The following is an 18,373-nucleotide window of genomic DNA, read 5'->3' as shown; positions in this document are numbered from 1 at the left end:
TCTTCAGTGTCTTCAGTGTCTTCAGTGAGTGGCGTCACTCACCGTCCAGCCCGACAGCATGTCCACTCTGAGCACTGACTTCAGTTTTATTAAAACCATTACTCTCCAGCCCAAGAGCAATTTTAATTCTGTTTACTGCAGCATTCTGCTATTTGCATAATGTAGCTCAAACCAATGAATTTTTAGTGCTGAACATTAGTTTTTGTAACTGCTGCCTCTCTGCTGACTAGCAGTGGAAAATAGGCAGATAACCATTGGTCCGTTGTGTCTGTTTTCTCTGCTGGAAATCAGGGCTGTTCTGTGAACACAACTGAAAAGTGTTAGGCAGGTGTCTACGATGACTAACCTCTCAAACCTCCCCTTTTTATTTTCTGAAGAAAATGTAGAGGGGAAAAAAAGGCCCTTCTCAACAACAAGAAAGATTTAGAAAAGACAACATCTGGGTCGCAGACATTATCTGGACGTTTATACCCAGACTAATCGAAGTAGTCATGTTACTGTCGGAGAGTTCTGTCCCAGTCTTGAACACCTGCATCAGTGCTTTGTACAAGAGACTCCAGGAAAATCCGGTTCTTTTGAAAATGTTCATTTTAGGAAGATTAAAGACAGACAGATGAAGCTAGATCAAAGTGTTTTGCGAGGCTTCAAAAACGCTTCCTTGAAGCTTCAAGTTTGATTTAAAAATTGATGTTTGTTCTGATTTCTAAATTGTTCATTTTTTAGGTCTGAGATACCAGATCAAATGAAACATGACGCCGCTCAACTCTTGACAAAGATGTAATATTAAGGCTTGTCAAGACTGTTGGAGACGTCTGAGAGACTCGTCACTGGAAAGTTTTAGAATTTAAAATCAGACTTTATTATATGAAATTATACTGTCATTCACCCTCTGTCCACTGAGCTACACCGGCTGTCCTGTAGCTCATGCTCCAATCTACTCCAGCACCCTGATAAAAACTTATGTCACCCCACGACCACTTGGGGGAGCGTCGTCGTGCGTTCCCAACACCTTGTACCAGACAATCCAGGTTATTTGAACTGCTTAGTTCCAAAAAGTTCTTGAAGATCCAGCTCTTCAGAGAGCTCCTCCCGCCCTAACACGTTCCTGTACTTCCCTCCTCCCTCTGTACTGATCTCCACCCTGGTTCAGAAGTCCCACTCTACTGAACAGCAGTGTCCTTTGAAGACAAAAGAGGAACTACAAACTCCTCTTTGTAGCTCGATTGTTAATTCTCCTCTTGTAAGTCTGACTCGGGATGAAAGCGTCTGCTAAATGCATGAAAGTGAGCGTAATGTGAATGTAAACAGACAGCCAACACTGCTGTAAATATTTCTTTCTCACACAGGTATAGATCATGTCCTTTTTTTTTTTTTTTTTTTTTTACATCAGCTCTTGTCACAACAACTTCAGATCCTCAGTTAATCTGGTCCTCGCTGACGGTTGAGGAAGTGCCACAGCGTGTTGTTCTATTTCGATGACGATTCCGTGTAACGATAGCGCTGATGCGTCGCCGCCCTTCACCGATCTTTTTTCAAAGTGTTGTTATTCAGACCAGGCCACAGCTCACAATGGAGATAAACAGACTGGCGCGGTGATATTAAGGCGGGAGACGGCAGGAAACGGACGCCGGCAGCTGGGTGGCATTCTGAGTGAGGTGTCAGAAAGTAACAGATGACAGCAGGATGTATCTCTGTACAGTACAAACCACTGGTGTAGGATGGGTTCTGTCAGTGATGTCAGTAATTGAAGCCTAATAGGACAGCTAGCTTTAGCCTTTAGCCCGAGGTGAGGCGTCGGCTGTAAACCAAAACGTCTTCTGAGTTTCCTCAGATGACCAACATGTCGTTTCAGGAACATACAGTCTGTGTGTGTTTCATGTCTCCGTGTGCCAGGGACATGAGCGTCACAGTTATCTATTCATAACCAGATGGAACAGCATTAGACATCCTGTTCTAAGGCCTGAACCATGACGGGGTTTGGACGCGCTGAGATTATCCACTAAAACCCTGGTGCTTCCTTTCACTTTGTAATTATTCTCGTTGTCGTCCGTCGTCTTTGTCTGATTTGTGCAATTATATCATTTCGAAAAATAACAAAACTATTTCTATACATTTCTTTTACATGTGTCTTCTATTTATTTCTGCCAGTGTTCTTTCTGTTAAATTAGTGGAAAAAAGGAAAGAAAGAAAATAATTTATACTAAAGCAGAACTCGTCACAGAGCTTCAATAATTAAGACTGGTTTCCATTCAAATTAAGTTGAACTTTTACTTGTTTTATTTTCATCTTTGAGGAGAAAAAATGCAATTTATCCTAGAATTTTTTGAATTACCATTGATCATCATAACAAGTCACACTGTATGAAATAAATCTTCGTTATTCTGGCCTCAACGGGCCCTGTATTCTAGCCTTAAAGACAGTTGGTTGTAAATGTCTTAAACTTTTCACCCAGTATGGAATAGTCATGAGAACAAAATGGCACATTTTTCCTTTATATGGGATTATTTCAAATTGTGCAGCGTGTGCCAGGCCTTAACAGATTTTTGCCTCCCAGCTACTTTGTGTTAGTTGCTGTACTTGCTCTTTTCTTGTCCATTTTCCTGTTAGTAAGGACGTCCTCATCAGCGTTTTGGCTCCCACTGTAGTTCCATCCTGATCTTTGTCCAGTTGTGTTTCCAATACTTTAATTTGCTCCGACGACAGAGCTTCTCGGTGCATGTCGTTTCATCTCACAGAGGCTGAGTACATGAACGCTGTCGTCAAGCTTTTCTCTGCAGCTTCATAACACAGAGCCTAGTGAGACACCGTGTTGACACGCTGCAAACACCAGATCTGCCGATGTAAACACATCTGTGACACGACATTTTTAACCTCCCACATATGTTGAGATCTACTTACTTTGTTTGAATGTGTTGTTTTTAAGCTGTTTAGTTTCATCTCAGCTCTGGTGTGAACTCTGCTGCTTCTTCTTTTTCTGATTGATAATCAGACTCATCATTATTAAAAAATAATCTAAGAAAACTTGTAGATTCATCACAGTGATAAATCATGATTAATCACACAGCTACCCACTTGTATGAATGTAATAATTCAGAGTTTGGTCTCTTAAACCAGTGTTTCCCAACGCTGGCACATATTTTTCATTAGAAAAACCCCAGAGCACACCACCGTGTCGGACAAAGTATATTTAATGAAATAGAATCATTAAATTTATCAAAGTATATTTAATGAAATAGAATCATCTTCTAGTTTTTAATTTACTCACAATTCACTAAGATCTCTGTTGCCTGTGTAGTTGAAGACGACGCTGATATACTGGCAGGAATTGAAGAAAGACGCTCACAAAGATCTTCTTCAACCACTCTGATTTTTTTTTTTTAGTTTTCATAGCTTTTTTGTGATATTTGTGACATAAAAATAATATTTTTTCAGACCAAATAAGTAAGAAATTGCGGTTGGGAATCAGTCTGTCCTAAAGTCGGTGGAGAGTGGTTTCAACTGTTTCCATTTCTATCTGAGAAGAAAGCATCTGGACAGAGTTGTTTGCTGTGCCTCAGCGCTCATCAGCTGCAGCCCAGCCCATCTGTGACATACACCACATTCGGCATGCAGGTCTAAAAATACTATAGGTGTGTATGCACCCTGCCAGTCTGTTCCTAATAAGCCTGCCTGGTGGGGCGAGAGTTTTAGGGCCAGAAGAAACAAGATCATCATCATGTCTTCTGTGCTCCACTCACTCAGGAACTTTGACATGACTAAATAACTTCCCAGTTTGCATCAGCACTTTCAAAATGTGACACGTTGTAGTTTGTGTTTCCTGACACCTGACAGTTTGGTTGGTGCTGGAAGTCGACCGCACACACACGGCAGCTCTGGAGGTTTTGTCTCCATTTAGGCTGCAGCCAATCCCAGCAGTCATGGACCGTCATCACAGAGACTACAACAATTCACACTCACATTCACACCAAACTGTCAGTGTGGCGTTACACATTTACTCTAGTCCTGCATGTTTTCCTGACATTTGACCCCTGTGCTGCTGTAAGGCCAGGGCAGTTCCCACTGGTCCACCGTGGGACCCAAACGTCAACCTAAGACTAAATTACACTTCTACATTAGTAGACATCGACAGGTTTATTTGGCCTTTGACCCCTTCCCAGTAGACCGCCCCCAGATGAAACTGAAAATGTCTCTGTTGTTGTCGTTACTCATCTGCACAGACCATTTGTCATCAGCATCAGCCTGAACAGAATGAATAAATATTCAGGTTTCATAGGAAAACTACGTCCACAGCCTTTTCATCTTCATTTAAAAAAAAAAACCAAACAACCTAAGAATTGAAGGCCGGCGTCCGTCCACTGACCCAGTCATTGACTTATTGGTTGCTGTGGGGACAGAGTAGAACTCGTTCATTTCTCTCTTTAACAGAGTTCTCTCTAATGAACTGCCGACTCATTAAAAGGTAAAATCACTGAAACGGAGTCATGAATGTGTTCCTGTTGTGGCTGTAGTAGTAGATAGTGAAGTTTGGATACATAAGTTCTAGTGAACTTCAGAATCGGGCCCAACAAACAACAATACCTGTTACCTCAGCTGTAATCCTAAATAATAAACATTAAAATGTGGGAACCTGCAGGGCGGCGACAGTTCACCATGGGTGCAGCCTGCTGTCACAGCTGTACAGTACATCACAGTACACACCGTTCAGTGCATTAGCTGCACTGCTTCAGTAGTAGACACTGCAGTCGTACACATGCATACGGACACACACACACACACACACCCCACTTCATCACAGCACAGCTAAAGGAGTTATGTGAGGATGAAAGAAGGGGAGGTGAACAGTGATCCTCTGTGGTTGACAGAAGCAGACAGAGACAGGAGCCAGCAGGGCAGCAGGTCAGGTTGTTGCTGCAGGTATGAAAGTTAAAGCAGCAGATCTCACAGCAGATGCCACAAATGTTTACACCTCCCGGCACAACACAAACTCTGGCTTTCAGCTGCCGTCTCCTCATTTTCACCTTCAGAAGATTCCACTGGGGTTTTTTTTCTCTCTCTCTCTCATTCTGAAGCTGACTCTTGCCCTCTCCTCTGTGTCACTGCCTTTGTCTGACGACCTGTCACAGTCTGACCTGTCCGTCCTCTCCGACCACCAGTCATTTGTTTCTTAATGATGGAGAGGAAAAAAAGCATGGACTCGCCCTTTATTGTTCAGGAAATACCAAAAGCATCGATCTGTGTCAACATTACTAACATTTTTATGACAACAGACAATTCTAATTTCATCAAAAATATTATTGCTGAAGAAACTATCTGACAGTGAATTAGTCCTGCAGTTAAAAAGTTTTCGATCTTCAAAAAGATAAAAATATATACAGTTGTTACCAGGTTACAAATGACCACAAACTGAAGGTTGGAGACAATTAAAGAAAGAATGGATCGTTGTCAGATTAGAACAAAGTCCCAGTAATAAAATAAAGTGGCTGTGAGACAGTGGCTGAAGAGCTGAAAAAAATGAATTGTCTTTGACAGAAAGACGGTGTTCACTGTAATGAACTTCTTCCCATCTTAGCTTATTTTTGCATTTCATTTATGAGATGAATTAAATCAAGATGGGGGCCAGGGGCCTAAACGTGGCTCATTAACATCATTATCACAGTTTTGAATGTCATTCCTGAAACTTTCATAAATGACACAGTCCAGTTACAGTAGATAAAACATCAGTGTCACAGCAACAGTGTGTCTCAGTGGCCAATGATGAGTGATTTTTGTTTGTTTGATCATAACTGAGTCACTGAGTGGAACTGAGTGGAACTGAGTGGAACTGAGTGGAAGGCTATCAAAACTAATATGTTTGTGTCTCTGCAGCTTCAGTCAGACCAGGACCATGGCAACGGTGTGGTCAGATATGTCCTGTCTGGTGAAGGAGCCGGCAGCATCTTCGTCATCGACCAGAATAACGGCGACCTGCATGCCACCCGCCGCCTGGATCGTGAGGAAAAGTCTTTTTATATACTCAGAGCCACAGTTGTGGACAAGCGCACGGGTCAAAAGCTGGAGCCGGAGACAGAGTTCACCATCAAACTTCACGACATCAATGATAATGAGCCCACGTTCAGTAAAGAGGTCTACACTGCCACCGTGCCAGAGCGCTCCGACATCGGTAAGACCCTGTCGTCTCCCAGCCACGACGTGTACCCAAACACTGACACGTTTATTTTCAGAGGAATCATGTGGATGTGTGTTCTAAACCTCAGGGACGTCCATCATCCAAGTGACCGCCACGGATGCTGATGACAGCATGTATGGCAGCAGTGCTAAACTGGTGTACAGCATCAGCCAGGGACACCCGTACTTCTCTGTGGACCCAAACACTGGTATTTATAAAACTCTCTCCTTCGTGCACTTGTATTTGTGACGCTTTACTTTTTACATCATCATCAAGCAGTAATAATTACTTGTGAAGGTGGCAGTATTTCATCAATTCAAGTATCCGGTAAATCCAAAATAAGGTCAGAGTTGATGGCCTAGCCTAGCATTAGTATTGAAGTATTGAACTTTATGTTATTAAAAATGTGGCCTAAATTTTCCAGCCCTTTGGAACTAAACAGGTTTTACCCAGACCCACACTAGTTGGTGCTACATGTTAGCAGAGCCTCGTCTGATATGATATATGTTTACTGTTATAATAACATCGTAAAATAAAAATACACTTTAATCTGAACTGTACTTTACTGCTGCACTGAACACAGAGACGCCAGCAGCTGATTGGTCAGACTCGGGGACAAAACTCTATCAGATTAGTGAACTCCAGAAGAGAACAGTGGAGCTTTTCCTTTGTTTATCCAAAGCAGATTTTCTTGTTATCCTAACAGCGTGGCCAACCAGGAACCACGGAGCTACAGAAATGACAGAAACACCAGAACAGCTGAACATCTAATGCTGAAACTCGACTGCAGCCCATCCACGGCTTTATTGCCAACTCTAAATCCTACTGTTCTCTTTCTCTGGCCACTTTTAAATCTCATTTCTCCGAAATCATTTTGGTTCTAGCAAATCCTTTTCCGACCCCGTCAGTAGAAGCAGCACCGTTTCGTTTGGTGAACGCTGAGGCTCAGGTAGTGAAAGGAGGCTGCTCATCTTTGTTCCCATTCTGATGCGTACAAAGGCGGAGGAACTAAAAGTTGTCATGAAAAGTAAATACACAGCGCACCTTCACCCTGCATTTATTTACATTTCACTGGAAGAAGATTCAGGGACAAAAAAAAACTGTGGGTTTTGTTGTCGCTCAGCTCGGTTCCCCAAAGATCTGTGTGTTTTTTTTTTCTTTTTTAGAAAATGTCAGCCTTCCATTTAGATAATCAGCACACTAATCTCTCTCTCCTCCTCTCCCTGTCTCTCTGTCTCTGCTTATCTGCTTGTTTCTAACAAACAGAGGAGTCAGGGCCGTGGTCAGATCACTGCTGTGTGTGGATTATACAGCAGCGATAAATTGTGATCTGTGATAGAAAGAGGAAAGTGAAGATGAGCAAAAAGGACTCAACGGTTCCTCTTTTTTACTGCAGTGCCAATAAGTGATTATTTTTCTGTGTCCCCTCCAGTTACATAACAGTACTCGCCAATAGTACTTATAGGTATACACTGACAATACAGGAAAACTCCAGGGTCTAAAAACTCATTCCATCAAAAGTAACGTATAATATTCTTCCCTGACACAAAGACATTATTTAAACTGAAAATAAATTCCAAAAAAAAACTATAATTGTTAATTAACATAAATGATATATTAAAGACTATGTAGATTAAGTGATAAATGAACACTTGTCTTCTTCTCTTGGGACGACACGTATTAGAGATGATCGATTACAGCATCGAGGGTTAGAAGACGTTTTCAATGTGTCTGTGACATTCCTGTTACGACTGACACAGAAAAAAAAAAGATTTGGAATAAAGACAGGAGTCAGTTCATTTCACTCTGCCAGTGTCGCCTTGATTGAAACAGTAAGAAGTGTCAGTGAGGAAGTCCTGAGATGCTCAGAATGATGCAACAGCTCAACAACGGCTGAAATGAAAGCAGAAACAAACGGTGTAAAATAATCAATGCCTTGTCCTGTTGCAGGTGTGATCCGTACAGCACTGGGTCCTGGGGACATGGACCGTGAGCAGAGAGAGCACTACCAGGTGGTGATCGAGGCCAAAGACATGGCCGGTCAGAGGGGGGGGCTCACGGGCACCACGGTGGTAAACATCAGCCTGACTGACGTCAACGACAACCCGCCCCGCTTCACCCAGAGTGAGTAAACAGTCGTGAATGAGGACAGATTGCATCCACATGATGAAACACCCAATCCCAAAAACATGCATTCATTATTGAGTTGGGAGGCCCGTGTTGTTCCTCCTGACTTTTCGATCTTTTTTTTTTTTTTTTTTTAACCCACAGCTCTGTTAAATGCAGGCAATTGAGTTTTTGTAAAAGTTTCTGTTGAGGCTGAAAATGAACCGGAGGCTGGGCAGGGAGAGGACAGATGAGCCGCAGAGAGGCTGAAATGTCACGCAGTTTATGTCCACAAATCAAGTTTCCCCTCAGGAATCAATAATACGTGTTGCATCCAAATGGCAGTGGCGGTCACACTGTACTAAAATAAATAAAGGCAGAGAAAAAGTCTCCACACGGCCCAACGAATGGATGTTTCTAGAACAACACGATGGAGATGTTGACCGTCCTTCACCTCCCTTTAATTACATACAATGACCATTCACTTACCACTAAGTGGTGCAAACATTTTCACAGTGATGGTGCACCGGGGAGCTCCTCTCCATCGTTTTTATTGATTTCAAACTTTTTCCTCTCCTGACAGAGGTTGAGTTTCAAGACATGTTTGGGTGAAATGCGTTGACATTTTTGCTATGAATGAAGCTCCTGGTCTGTAAACTGACCTGCTGGCTGAAGGTTATTATTATTATTATTATTGTTATTTTATTATATGTTTCCATGCATTTCTAGAATGAACATTAGCATAAAGAATGATCAAGGTTTGAAGTGTTGCTGGAGTTCTTGGCCTACGGCAGGGTAACAACAGGCTGATTACAGTGGGACAGACTCTGAGTCCAGAGTCAGAGAAATCTCACTTCTCTGTACCTGTGTCAACAAATACATCCTGTAAACGCTGCGCTCCCGTTGGACTTCACAAACTTATAATGGATCAGCCAATCACTCGGCTCAACTGACATGTCACCAATCAGAAATGGCCACAAACAGACAGAGCAGTGGTCGTAATGATTTCCCTTAATGACTCTGTAACTCCTGTCTGTCACAGCAGGAGCACGCTGCGCTCCCAGTCCAGTCATTTGTTCCAGAATAACGAGAGCGCTCGGCGCTGACAAATTGTTCTCCAGCATATGTCTTTTCTTCCAGGGGAGCCGGTCTGAATATGAGCAATTCTTCACAAAATGGTGAAGTTCAACCTAATTCTTTCCTTAATCACAGAAAGATACCAACTGCAAACACGAGCGCTCTGAGCCCAGTAGCCAGGACTCATCTGGGTCTCATGCTGCGGAATGTTAGCTAAAGACAGGAGCTGCACATTAATGGACTGCAGTAACTCACTGGGAGGAAAAATCAATTATTTAATCTGTAAATTATGGACAAGAATGAAGTTTCTTTAAGTCAGACCCTAAAACAAGTGACGTGTAAATGTTTTACTTCCAACAGCAGCCAGCCAAGAACTTAGTGAGAAAATCCTCCTAAGTTTAACGAGCCCGGAGAAGCCAATTTAATTTTTTTTGGTTTAACACTAGTTAAAAATGTAGTTCCAGCTGAACAGTACCACTCAGTCAGCTCCACTAATGGCTTTTAACAGCTTTAGCGTTGGTCTAAAACTGCCACAGAAATCAACTAATACGTGTTTGTTTGGGTTTTTGTTTGTCTCCCCTTTGAAAAACAGCTCTTTGCATTCATTCCCAGTCAAACGGCTGAAGTTAGTCAGGTTAATATGCTGATTTCCTCTGTTTTTCTGCTTTATTTTGGCAGACTAGACGCTGAGTCGGTGCATTTCTTTTTTTTTTCACCCAGTGTTTTGACATGCACCAGTGAAGCTGCGCTCTGAAATCACTCAGTCACTGCTGAGTTAGGAGAAAGTGACTGAGTTTAGAAATTTAAAAAGTTTATTATTACTTCACCGCCTTCCCTCTGCTTCAAACCCTTTGCTTATTTATGTCCCAGTGTGAGTGAGTCCCTCAGAGAGAACAGTCACATTTAAAGGCAAGAAAACATTACGGTCTTAAGGCTGGCAATTTAAATTCTGCACCAAATCTTTTATGGCGTCCCACTCCCAGCCTCACGTCATATCATTCCGGGGGCGATGTCTCTAAATTTATTTTTGATGAAAGATTTGTTGCCAAATTTCCTTTTTTTTTTATTTGTGTTATTTTTGCTATATTTTTGCAAACTTTTACCAAATGTATTGGTGTTTTTCTGGATATATTTGTTCATATTTGACCTGATTAACATTTACATTATTCTAAACCTAATTTACAGTTAACATTTATCTTTTTTATCTTCTATCTTCAGATCACTGTAAATAACTAAAGTACTCTACTGTGCCGACACTCACTAAAATCAACCTTTGTGTTGTTTAAATGTATTATTGTCGAGTTAATTTATTTTCACAACATAAAACTGCTCCTCGTGATCATTTTATTATATTTAACTACACACTGTGGCGCTCTCTGCCTGTTCTACCTGTGCTGTCAAGAACCTCTGCAGAGGAGCTTGGAGAATACGCCAGGGAGTAGAGGACGAGTGATTCATATATTAATTATGACACCAGAGTCCAAGAGCAACGGACCCGCTGTGGTCAGTGCATGAATAAATACATTTAAGCTCCAGATCTGTTCATTAATTAAACCTGGTGTTCCGTGAGAGCAGATTTGCTCGTCCAATTTTCCAGTTTAATGTTAACGACCGGATCTGCACATTACATCAGTGTTGAGCCATGATGATGACGGACTTCAGTTCTGGAAAGTGAGATTTTTAATGAATAGATGTGTTCATTAAAGCAGATGTAACGCGGTTCAGAAAGAAGAGTTCAAACCTGAGCAGATCGAAGAAATTGATATTCACATGTCCAGTGAAAAAAAAAGAACTGCAACGGCTAGCACCGGTGCCTTACCGCGAAAAACGGCAGCAGTTAGAATCCAGTTGTGATACCATTTTGTTTCTGTAGCTCCTTTGGTTTTGGCTACTACAAAAACGAGTAGATTTATAGATTAGATTAGATCAACTCTGCCACTTAGTGGAAGTATATTATTCGTCCTCCCTGTCACTGCCGCGGAGACAAAAGAAGCTAATTATTTACAGTAAATAAATCCTAGTTTTCAGATTAACAGAGACAAAGAGCAGCCAACTGCTAATACAGCACACACTGATTTCAGCTGAGCAAAAACCTGATTAAATCCTGACAGCATGTTCCGTGGGTAAAACCTGGCAACAAGAACAAGGTGTGGGCGGAATGAAGAGGAAAGATAACGTTAGAGTTGGTAAATGTTACTCTTTAATGCTGTCGGTAACAGATAAATGCACAGCAGGCGGCTGACCCCGGGGCACCACGAGCCTCTTCAGGGTCACAAAGGTTAAATATGTGGATTATTTGGATGGTTTTTTTTTCACTGGACATGATCATTAAAGAGTCAGCAGATGGTTACGTAAGTGTTACGACAGTGTGGATGATGTCACATGACCAAACAAAAGTTCTCAGAACTGCAGCAGCCACTTTCTGGATCTCCTGCCTGTGACGGCTGCTAATGCAGCGACATATCATGATAAAGCTAAGCAGCATAGGTTTCCAGTGTGTTGCATCATCACGCTTCTAAGCCGTCAAAACGTCAACGTCTCATTACCATCTATTATCATCTTCCTCTTCCAGTTGCTGCCCCCAGGGGTCGCTGCAGCCCTCATCTCCTCCACCGTTAAACCCACTGTCTCTGCAGCTCCTCTGGAGTCTGGCAGCTCCATCCACCTTAGCCCAGTATCTCTACGATTTCTACATGCCTCCAAACAACGTAACCTCAAGCTTCTTTAGCACTGCCCCCCTCCCCCCACCCCCCCCAAACTACTCAGCCCCCGGTTCACCCTCAAACTGCTCGTTTCTAATCCGCTCCATCCAGATCGGTGACAGTAGAACCCTCAGCCTCCCGTCTCTGGGACAGTGCTGTAGTCTCTGAACCAATCATCATAGCAGACCTCACCGCGTCTTATCACCTGCTTCAAAGATGGAGGGCCTTAGTTTGACCTCCAAAATGAACTGCAGTATTCAGTACCTGAAACAACTGTCATAGAGTACTTGACGTAGTACTTCTTCTGGTGAAAACTTCATTCAGTGTTTACAGATAAGAGTGTGTGTGTGTGTGTGTGTGTGTGTGTGTGTTGCTGCTCTAGCGATACTTGAGGAGATACTGCGTACCTTTGGGGACATGTGGAGGTCCCTGCTGAGGGACAGAGGTCCAAGGTTTAGTTTGGAGCAGGGATTAGAATTAGCAGCAGATTAGGATCTGAGGAGATGAACATGTGATGTGGTTGATTAGAGTATGGAACCAGGGGATTCATTATGTGTGTGTGGATGTAAACAAGGCAGTTCATCAAGAGGCCATGTCGCTCTTTACGTGTGTGTGTGTGTGTGTGTGTGTTTGTGTTCAGTTCTCGTCGTCATGTCCTTCATCCCCAGATGGTTGTTGTTTTAATCTCTGTTAAAAGAAAGACATGTTTTTCCCTCTTCTCTCCCTGGTTCCTTGTGTCTCTCTGTCCTTCTGACTGAGTCACTCACAGATCATCATCACCGACCCCCCCCCACCCGTCCTCGTCCCCCGTCCCCCGTCCCCCTCTAATCCTAGGAGCAGCACCCATTCAACCACCACCTGAGGAACTGATTCAGTGGCATTAACATTCTGTTGTAGTCATCACACACACACACACACACACACACACACACCCAGATGCCCAGTCACGCTCACACTTGTATATATTTCTATCAAGATGAAGAACAAGTATTGATCAGCGTCTGTGATGTGATCCTGATAACCTAAAGCCCTGTCCTCGGTCTGAAGGTCAGGGACTTGTTCTCATCAAGGAGAAAAGCACACGCACACACACACACTCACACACACACACACTCTCTGTCTCATGAATGTGTGTCAATTTATTTCACATCACATCATGACTCCAATCAGGGCTGTTGTGTTGGAGCCAAGAGGCAACACAATCTCCAATCAGAAGGAAAACTGGGGCGGGTGACGTCGGCTCTCCTCTCTCTACCTGCGGCTCTTCACGGTTTTATTCTGCACTTGTTTGTTTTCTTTCCTCACACTGAGCGCGCAGACAGACGACCAAAGGCACTAAGATACTGAGTCCAATCGCTCTTTGTGTTTTCATTGTGTCTCTGCGTATGAATGTAGGGGATCAATGTGCCACACACTGACCCAAAGGCCGTGACCTTTACACACAGAAGCCCTGTTGTATTATAAGTAGGACCTGTGGTATTTCTAAGGTCAATCAATGAACCGTCGCCCAATAAACCCGACTGGTTTTGAATAATGATCACTGTTCAAAACAACAGTGACAAACCAGCACTGTTGTCCCACAGCTTCTTCCTGTAAAAACAACTGAATTTTAACGACTGAACATCATGACAATTTTATGATGTTATGTTGATTCTGCTGCCACCAGATGTTCCAACCTGCAGTTCTGGCTCTTGTGGTAATAAAATATTGCAGATTTTCTTTACCAGTTCAGTAAGACAGCGGTTCCCAAACTTTTCTGCAACTAATGTCAACCCCCGTCGTCCCCGTCGTCCCCTCCGCGTCCACACGTTCAAGGCTTTTCCTTCAAAACTTTGGAAAAACATTGAACCTGATTTAAACCACTGTTATTCCCAGAAGAATAACAGGAAGGAAATACATTCACAAAAGTATTCCATCTGCCTTGCTTGCGCCCCCTGGTGACAATAGACAATTAATGATCTGTGGCTGAAACGCTGCATATTCTGTTCAGTGTCCACTTCAGTCAAATCATAATCATGTTCCACTGATGAAGTCTGCTGTTTAATCTGTGGTGTAAAACCACAGGTCGGCCATGTCTGAACTTTTCCCTCAGCGTTATTCCACTTGGACTCTGCAAACCTGACCTGAGCTTGATGGGTCCTGACAGGCTGGAGCAGGAATATTAAAAATAAATATAGGTTGGTGTCAGGATCACTCCTGAGTACACCTCCTCTCTATATATTTATTTAATACAGTACTAGCAGGTGTTAACAGACAGATAAACAAAGATGGTTGGAAAAGAAAAGACCAAAAAATAAACAACACAAACAAACCGGTCCAAATGAAGGCGTGGACCTTCGAAGAAGAGATTCTTCCTAATTTGTCACAGGGATTGTTGGTCCTTCAGTTTCTGGTGACAGGAATAACCAACCGCCTGTTCTTATTCCGTATTCTCGTTTGTTTTAAACGTGAATGTCACGCAGTACAAAGTTTTGTCGTTCTCTAGAAATGGTGTTTCCTCGTCAACCAATCACAGCAAAGCTTTTCCCACGTTATCCTGTTGATTTGTTCTAATTCTTTTTCACAGCGCTGTCTAACGGCGTGAGGTGCGAACGCTCCTCGTCTCCTGTTATTAGACCTCTCGTTCCATCCTGCTCTGGTATTTTTAAACATGCCACAGACTGCAGTCCCTTCTCAAAAGAACATCTCGCGTCTCATTGGTAACTAAACACACCGTTAACAATAGAAAAGTGTCAAGTATCTGATAACGGCAGAGGGAGAAGAATAACGGAGTCGTGATGAGCGTTTCTCCCGGTGAAGGCGATGGAACAGGTCTTTGTTGAACAGGATAATGGAATTTGGCAGCTGCAGATAGGACCCCGCTTTCATCTCCCCTGAAATGATGTTTGTTCTGTTTGTAAATGTGATCACATCCGTTATCTGATCCACTTATAATCTAGCCACACACACACACACACACACACACGTCCACATGCTGTAGATTGAGCTGGATACCTGCTGTGAGTCTGCAGCATATTATTATTAGTCTCTGAATTGGTTTGTACACACTGTGATGTTTAACACACACACACACACACACACACACACAGGTACAGAGAGAGAGAGAACAGGAAGTTATCTTGATATCAAAGAGCCTCAGGTTCATGTCGAACACTGACGACCAATTTAAACATGTTTGTACTGAACGGCGCTGCGTTCCGTTCTGACACAATTTGACGCCACAAATTGTTGTGGCGGGAGGAAAAGTCACCGCAACGGCCAACGTTGTTCACCCACTGATGGTGAAGAGAGAGAGAGAGAGAGAGAGGAACACATGACGGGTGATTATACGGCTGATTTTGCCACATTGTTCTTGCACCTGACTTTCATCAGCATTTATATCCAAAGTGTGTGTGTGTGTGTGAATGCTTTTGTTCCGGTTGCCTAACTGTCTAACCTTCCTTATGAAGTTTAAGACAACAAAGAAAAGATGTTCCTCTGTTCTGTATTTATGCTGTCACTTTGTTTTGATTTGTTTAGTTTCGTTTTTCTACCTGGAGAGATGGGCCGTTGGTTGTCTGTGTTGGGGTTTATCCATTTGCTGTCACTGGTGTTTTCCTCCAGGCGGCAGGTGCCTGATCACCAGCTCACGCCATGGAGAAGTCTGAATAAACAAGTCTCCCAATCATTGCCACTTATTGTTTCCTTAATTGCCGCGGCGTCGATGCTGCTGCTGTCGCTCCACGTCAGGCTTCATTCCTGTGGTCTGTGTTGTTTTAGATGAAATATAACGGGGTCTGGTTGGACCACGTTTGACACGAAAATATTTCCCAGCTTTGGTGGAAAAAGGCCAAGGAATCAAGGAGACGAGTCAAAGAAATGGAGCGAGCTTTGGGAATACAAAAAGATAAAAAAATCTTTCAAAAATAAATCCAAGCAGCGAGGAAATGACAAATACCACCTGACAATCTCTTGTTTCTGAATTCCATTTATTCTGATTCACAAGGTCACGGGTTTGTTCATTTATTCATCGACTGAAGTGTGATCCTTTTCAAGGTTGTGGGGGAGCTGAAGCCGAGCCCAGCAGTCATAGAGCGGGGGGGCTGGGGGGGGGGTGGTTCACATGTACTGTAGACACACTACATTTGGAGTGAACTATTGAAAGAAAAAACCAGACAGGAAGTCAATCCAAACTCCAGCAGTCCTAGATACAAACGTTTGGTTTTTTGTGCGGTCTCGGTCTGGAGTCCACAGTCGATCTGAAAGTTTAACGTGGTGCTAAAGAACAGAATGTTCCATATGTTCTGTCCTGTAATATTTATCCGTGCACTGTGTTTTCTGTGTTTCCAGGTATTTACCAGTTTAGAGTCCCGGAGCTAGCCAAGTCTGGAACCCCAGTCGGGCGAATCCAGGCCACTGACAGAGACGTGGGGAGGAACGCAGAGATGTATTTCACTATCATCAGCGGAGACGGCATGGACGTGTACGAGATTTTCACGGACAAAGACACTCAGGAGGGAGTGATCACTGTCAGCAAGGTAAGACCAGGCAGTACATCTGGACCAGTGTGTGTTAGACTGGAGCTGAGACAAAGTCTGTGGGACTTGATGGAGGTTCATAAACAACACGAATAAAAGGAACTGCTTAAAATACTGAGGAGCAAAGGACTATTTCCTAAAGTGAGGAAAAACATTTATTGATTCTGTGTATATTAAACTGCTGGTGGTGTACTGATACTGCAGTACACTCTGATCTTTACTACAAGTTACTGTGGTGCTAAAGAAGTTGCTTGAAAGAGTGACTTGTCCCTGAGAGTTCTGAGAGTTCCCACTGGGTCTAACACTGTGGAGTGAGTCAAGACTTCTATCTGGGATATTGATCACTGTAGACTTTGTTGAATGTTAATTATAAAAAAATAAAATAAAATACTAGTTCTGGAAGTAGCTCCAGTTAAATGACAGGCTGTCACAAAAAAAGATGTTTTCAATTGATTTGTTTCCCTTTGCAGTCATGGTTTTTGTCGTGTAAAAACATGTTTGGAAAAAAAAGTGTGGAATAAAACAGGTTAAACCAAAAAAATATATATAATTTTAACTTAATATTTAAGTAGCTGTAGTTTTGAACAGCACATAATAAAATGTGCACGTCTGCACCTGTTGTCAGGAGCCTGAGATCTGTGTCCAAACGAGCCTGGCCTTTAATTATGTTGGTATTGTAAAGCAGTGATTCAGCAGATCTGACGACGATGAGCTGGTTCAGAACCTGCTCACGCAGCCTATTTAATATGTACTGTTAAATATGCAGAGCCGGGGCATGCTTGACAGATGAAAGAAAACCAAATTAAACTTCTTCATCTCCAACTTCATAACCTCAGATACTGCCTTCTCAGAAAGCAATATAACTCTGCAGCGGCTGTGTGACGGAGCAGACACCGTCCTCACTGGGAGTGTGTTCACAATGACGGCCGATATTAAGAAATTCTTTAGTTCCTAAGAAAGGCAGCGGCCTTCACAAAGAACCGTCACGACACAGGTGGAGAACAACATCCAGGTGTGTGTGTGTGTGTCTCTGTGTGTATAGACAATTCTACCGCGCTCCTTCAAACCTGTGACAACGTGTCGTGGTTTGTCATCAGGCCTCGTCTGTCAGCAGCTCTTTGTCACCTGTAATCATTCCGTCCGTAGCCCTGTTCTTACGTTCTCCCTGTGATGTTCCACGCTTTAGTTGTCATATCACATAACGTATTAAAGGAGATCATTCCCCTGAAGGAGTTTCACCTGCAATCAGGCCTCTTGTTACCTCCACTTTGACGAGTTTCCATTGTAATGTACTTCAATAAGTACTCCATTCAAACCTGCAGAAAGAGTCCATTAGACACAAATGGAACCATTTAGCTGTATATAAGGCTGTGTGTGTGTGTGTGTATATAAGAAAACTCACCCCAGGTAGAGGTTTTTATTCGTGACACTCTCTCTGCCACCTCCAAGCTTTGCTTTAGAGTTTGAAATATTTGACTTATTTTGCCAGCAGGGCGGCGTGGCAGATAAGTGAGGGACTCCCAGAATCCTTTGGAAAACACACTGTTCCTACAGAGAATATGGAGGGCCTACATCAGTAGATAGTGTTTTGTTTTCCAACCTCAGGGTTCGAGCTCCATCCCTGGCTCAAACCCAAATCCACTGTTAGTCTGGATGCTGATGTGACCCTGGGCGAGATTCTACATCTCATAACCCTGAGGTCACCTTCATCTTTTGCCAGTTTTTGTTCCCCGGTAGAAATGCTAAACTGGTAGATGTTCTGTGAATTCCATATGAATGTGTAATGAGTGTTTCTGCAGTGAGTG

At 42.9% G+C, this 18,373-nt stretch overlaps 1 protein-coding gene across 1 annotated transcript in view; it reads left to right on the top strand.

The window, feature by feature from the left end:
* cdh6 (cadherin 6) overlaps positions 1–18,373 on the top strand; it is a 68,457-nt gene that overhangs the window by 32,432 nt on the left and 17,652 nt on the right. Inside the window, exons 3-6 of the mRNA XM_017042344.2 lie at positions 5,866–6,160; positions 6,255–6,374; positions 8,117–8,290; positions 16,381–16,568. Of these exons, the coding sequence (XP_016897833.1) occupies positions 5,866–6,160; positions 6,255–6,374; positions 8,117–8,290; positions 16,381–16,568 (777 nt within the window). The remainder of the gene's footprint in view (positions 1–5,865; positions 6,161–6,254; positions 6,375–8,116; positions 8,291–16,380; positions 16,569–18,373) is intronic.

This window comes from Cynoglossus semilaevis, chromosome 20, assembly GCF_000523025.1.
Source record: "Cynoglossus semilaevis isolate Cse_v1.0 chromosome 20, Cse_v1.0, whole genome shotgun sequence".
NCBI classification, from domain to species: domain Eukaryota; kingdom Metazoa; phylum Chordata; class Actinopteri; order Pleuronectiformes; family Cynoglossidae; genus Cynoglossus; species Cynoglossus semilaevis.
This window is presented reverse-complemented; position numbering and strand designations above follow the sequence as displayed.